Consider the following 5,000-nt stretch of genomic DNA (forward strand, 5'->3'; position numbering starts at 1 on the left):
TAAGCTGAGGCTTGGTTGGCAAAGTGCAGCTTTATTGCCCACCCCTATAGTCCTTGTGCAATTTAATAATTCTCTACATGTTCAGTCAAATGTGGTGTGTCATATGTCTTCTTTGCCATGGAGGGGTATATGGCTACTGTGTAGGTAGCCAGGATACGCTAGCCATTGGAGCACTCTCCATGAGGGAGGTACCAAAGTCGCACGGGATCAACTCTGATTGCCCATTTCGGATCAAGCGAAAAACGGTTTTGCACACCAAAACTATTTGACGTTTGCCCCAGGTTAGCTAAAAGATTAGAGCTAGGGTGATTTCGCGAAGCCTTGTCCTTTTGTTACATCAATCTGAGGTGAACAATCTGAGTTGATCCGGTCCAACTTTTGTACCAGTCTCCCTCCATCTAGCAGATGTCTGCCAAAGGGAGAAGCTTCTTTGGTCTGTTTCTCAAAAGTCCCAAAAACGTTTCATGCCCAAAAAGCAATTTGTGAAACTAATATCTGCTCTTTCAACATGTTTTCAAGAGCAGTATAATCATGATAATGAGCCTAACTCATGCGGCGGCCACATTGGTCTTAGACAATACATTTTATACCCCAAGCCTCGAGTTGAAAGGTTTGGGAACGAATTTCGGTGGGGCAAAACAAACGTTTTCAATCCCTTGGGACTCAACATGGCCACCTTGTGAGTAAGGCCTATTGTAGAGATTTATTACTTGAGAGGTTTTCCTTTCAAAGAAAAAAAAAACAGGATTATGCACACCCTATATGGAAAATGCATTTGAAAAGCTTTGGGACTTTCATGAAAATTGAATCTACGCCATCTAGCCTTTCCTGGAGGACTCATTTGTCAATTCTGTTATGATTTAATGAATTCATTACGAAAGACTAACACCACAGAAGACAGTAACTCGAGTTTTGAATGATTTTATTTTGGTTTTTTAAAAACCACTAAGAAAAACCAGAATACCCACATTATTAATTTTGATAGGCGGCTGTAGTGCCTGTTTACCCAAACGTTTTCTTAAACAGTTTTTAATCATTATGCAAGGAATGCTCGATATGAAATTCACTGCTCAGTGGCTTTTGTTTACCAATGGAATCATTACAATTTTACCTTACCTTACTTCCCTTTAATCACCATGGTCCAAATCATTATTTTTATTTGATGGTTTGATTATTCCCTCTTTTATTCACAACAGATCCCTTGTTTCCACAAACGACCATTTGCTAAGGGAGCTGGATGAAACGCGACTGCGCCATCAACATGAAGTAAATCAGATGCACTGGAGTTATGATAATCTTAAAAAGACTATGGAGTGGCTTCCTAATAGTGCAAAGTAGTGTGTTCCTAACAATAAAGTGTTCTTGGGTGGTAATTTTTATTGTTCATTTAAATCTAGCACTCTATTCAAATCATTTGAACCTACTATCATACAATTTCCTTCTTTCACAAAGCAGGCTTTATACTCATCTCCTTCAGGACAACCATCACCTTATTCTAGTTTAATCAGGCCTAGCTCCAACGAGTCTCTTGTTTATCAGAAGTACATCATCCCAACGTATTAGTGGAAGGACTCCTGCCAAGAGCAGTTGCATTTTTTCTAAGTTCAAGTGTAAGCCGGTTTCATCATTCATAAAATTAATACAGTCGCTATCTATGCAAAGACATGCAGCTCACACAATCAGGAATTTTTATCTCAGGCCTGTGCTTCTTTGCATTTCACAGAATCGATTTGTGTTGAGTGGCTTTTTATCATTACCCAAGGTTTTACAAAACGACTAGTTTGTTTCCAAACATTTGTTGAAATGGCCTTACTGATGTACAAAACAATAGGAACTGTTGCCAACGATTTGCTTATAGCAGAGTTGAGTTTCTAAAACTTTTGACAGTATCATTTTGCCACCATGACATAAGGTGTAAACCAGCAATAACATTTGCGTGCAACATTTGTGTGCAACATTATTGTATTTCTAGCTTCATTAAAATTAATTTCTTTGCCAAAAATTTCACTCTCATTGCATGGCACAGCAAGGTTAATTTGTTATCTATTTCCCACAAGACAGAAAAAAGACATCAATTCAGTTTATTTACCACTGTTGGGTTATCATTTTTATTTACCTTCATGCACACTGTAGGTGTAGAGTACAGAAGTTTTATTTGACTAGCTATTGTATTATTTTAGTGTTTTAAGCACCATTTCCAATAATTAAGCACTGCTCTCCAGTAAGTGCCATATTTGGGGGCAAAATGCCAGTAACTTTAAAATGACGTGAATTTTTAACCTCAATTTTATTCACTCTGCATAATATAGATACACGTCTTCTTTTGCAATAGCAATACTCAGTTTCAAATTTTCTTTGCCAAGCTCTGAAACAAGCAATGAACCCAATCAACAAGGGTTTTTGTTTGAGGCCAGAGGCCAGATGTTTTGTCTGGTTGTTTACCATTTCACATTGAAAATTTGTAGATTTGTTGGCTTCCTTTTTTCCTTTTTCTTTTTTTTCTTTTTTAACTTGGGTATCTCAGGAAGCCATGGGCTGAAGAAACGCAAGACACTGAATCACACGTAATGAAGTCACATCACCTTATTTTGCATACTGAATTGAATAACCGATCTGTTGGTATTTCATCTACGTGATAGGTTTAGCATTTCTGGGAGTCATTTATAGTAATTTATAGGGGACCTAGGCCTCAATCAGCCTGAGTCAACAGAAAATAACCCTGTCACACACTTTCATTATCAAATCTGATACTTTGAAAAGTTATTGAAAACTGTGCCTATGTGTATGTGAACCTTTACCACAAATATCCTTACATTTTAGAGTTTGAAAACAATGAAATTAGACAACGGGCAAGGCCCTCTTTTGCCACTAAATTGGTACATTGTGTAGAGCACAATACAGAAAAGCTGGCTCACATAAGCCAGAGTTTCCCGTAGACCTGAAACAGCATTTTGTGATTGGTGCCAGGAGACACTTTTGGTGTCGTTTATATGTCTCTAGCACAGTGATATGTACACTGACCTGTGACCCTTGACCTGTGTTTTAGACTCACTGAGGCAGAAAGGAAAATAGCATGAGAAGAAAATGGTCCCTAAAAATTTGGATCCCCTTGAGAAGGACTGCACATGTATAAGACTACTATGAAATAAAGAGTTTTACCAGAAAGTCACACCTTACATTACATGTACAAGTGCATTTTTTTCAATGCCAAAGCTAGTGTGTCTTGTCATAAGTGTCCTTTCCCTTGTAGCCACCAACATACCCTTCAGCGGCTTTAGAATCAAAGTCTTTTCGACCCTCCAAGCCTTTGCCTTTGCCACTATCATCAAACCGTTCCTTATGAGATCCAGTGTACTTTGAAGTGTCAGTCATTCGATCAACAGCACCTGACTTGCTTTGTTTCTGTCAAAAAAAAAATCAAGAAAATTCTACCTCAATTATTTGATGCCCAGCCAGGTATTGAAAAAAATTGCTCCAGACTGCACCATTCTATCCACCCTACTCTGAGAATCCTATTCTATATTTTCCACGAGTTGATAACAAAACACTTGAAGTTGAACTTGTTGTCTTAGGACCTGTTCTCGAGTTGCATAGTAACTGACTTAATTGTTTGTTTACGAAACCGAGAAAGTTGTCGACCTGTGCAAATTCTTAGTTACTATATCAAATTTTAAGTTAGTTAACTATTAAACACAAGCTTGTGTGTTGTGCACGCCTTCCTTTCATTAATACAGTACAACAATACATGTTAATAAAACAGGCTGTCAAAATAAGAATTATTCTGTATGTCCATTCCTGGATGTGGATATAAAGTCGTTGATGAGTGATATTTAGTGTCATCCAAACTCGGGAAGGTGGAAAGTTATTTATACACAACACCGTCTAGTTCTCGCATAAAGGAAAATTTCAATTATACGTATCAATGAAAGCTTTCTTGAAACTGAAAAAAATACCCTTTCAAGAGGTTTCGTGTCAGTGTTGTTTGTGGGGTTTCGTTTGTGGTGGAATAACAAGACAAACTCACAGTGGCTCCAACCGCAACTGGACCCTTTCCAGCACAGATTTTGTCGATCAACTTTTGCACGTCGTCTTTACTTCCGTACTTTTTCTCTGCACACAATTCCAAGGCCTTCTTGAAACTTTCAAAGCCTATCTTCCGTTCTGTCTTGCTGCAAAGAGGAGGAAACGACCGTGGAACAATTCACTCAGATTTAACACGAGTGATAACATGAGATAACACAACCCGATGAAATTAAAACCTTCATTTAGGCTTACCTCTTTACTTCAGGTCTATTGAATATTATATCCGTGTCAGTTGACGTAAATTTTTTGTCGTACAGTTTCAGATCGCGAAATAATTTTCCAAATTTTGCATTATCCATCATAGGTTGAGCGTCCTTGCCACCAGCTCCAAACGCACAGAACGATTTAAACACGACGAGAAGCTGTTCATCAGACATTCTAACGGGCAATTTTTCGCTGAGATATGACCTAAAGGATTCTTGAAATACACTGTAGGATTTTTAAACAAGCAGAGACGGCAGCTGGCTCGAACTTGGAAGGTTCGCGTCGTTTCAGGACAAAGAAATGACCAGCTATTGGTCCGGTCTCTGCATTACTGTGATACCATAGTTACAAGCTTAAACAAGCCGCACTGGTATCAAAAATACTTCTTGTCATATATAAAACTTATCATTAAATATATAAAACTTTTGCCCTTTAAAAAACATCTTAGCTTATACATAAAATCTCCTACAAAATCCAAAACTTTTCTGCCATTACTTGACTCGACACTTGTTGCAGATGTCACGCCATAGGTACCCGAAGCTCACCTAGTATCGTTGTTGCGTTACATAAATCATTTTATAAGGGTTTGTATCGGGAAGTTTCCCCTATACCCCACCCGAAATAAAGGACACTGGACCAATCAATGTACATGAAAACTTAGGGAGCTGGCCGCTGCACCCGATGAGGATGGCCGCTGCACGTCAGACCCTCTT

At 38.4% G+C, this 5,000-nt stretch overlaps 2 protein-coding genes across 2 annotated transcripts in view; one reads left to right on the forward strand and one right to left on the reverse strand.

Moving 5' to 3' along the window:
- LOC137973152 (centrosomal protein of 72 kDa-like) overlaps positions 1 to 2,127 on the forward strand; it is a 14,149-nt gene extending 12,022 nt beyond the window's left edge. Inside the window, exon 10 of the mRNA XM_068819910.1 lies at positions 1,197 to 2,127. Coding sequence (XP_068676011.1) covers positions 1,197 to 1,338 — 142 coding nt within the window. The 3' untranslated portion in view covers positions 1,339 to 2,127. The remainder of the gene's footprint in view (positions 1 to 1,196) is intronic.
- A 141-nt stretch (positions 2,128 to 2,268) lies between these two features.
- Positions 2,269 to 4,616, reverse strand: LOC137973153 (tubulin polymerization-promoting protein family member 2-like). Its single transcript, XM_068819911.1, has 3 exons — positions 4,276 to 4,616; positions 4,025 to 4,169; positions 2,269 to 3,402 (listed from the first exon to the last, which is right to left on the reverse strand). Exons 1-3 carry the CDS (start codon positions 4,458 to 4,460, stop codon positions 3,214 to 3,216), a joined length of 519 nt encoding a protein of 172 aa, XP_068676012.1. The 5' UTR covers positions 4,461 to 4,616; the 3' UTR covers positions 2,269 to 3,213.
- Between the last annotated feature and the right edge of the window lie 384 nt (positions 4,617 to 5,000).

The sequence above is a fragment of the Montipora foliosa genome, chromosome 10 (assembly GCF_036669935.1).
Source record: "Montipora foliosa isolate CH-2021 chromosome 10, ASM3666993v2, whole genome shotgun sequence".
NCBI classification, from domain to species: Eukaryota; Metazoa; Cnidaria; class Anthozoa; order Scleractinia; family Acroporidae; genus Montipora; species Montipora foliosa.

Coding starts and splice junctions, on each gene's coding strand:
- LOC137973153 (XM_068819911.1), bottom strand. CDS start 4,460: ATGTCTGATGAACAGCTTCTCGTCGTGTTTAAATCGTTCTGTGCGTTT. Junction 4,170..4,275: donor AATAGACCTGAAGTAAAGAG/GTAAGCCTAAAT, acceptor TCCTCTTTGCAG/CAAGACAGAACGGAAGATAG. Junction 3,403..4,024: donor CAGTTGCGGTTGGAGCCACT/GTGAGTTTGTCT, acceptor TTTTTTTGACAG/AAACAAAGCAAGTCAGGTGC.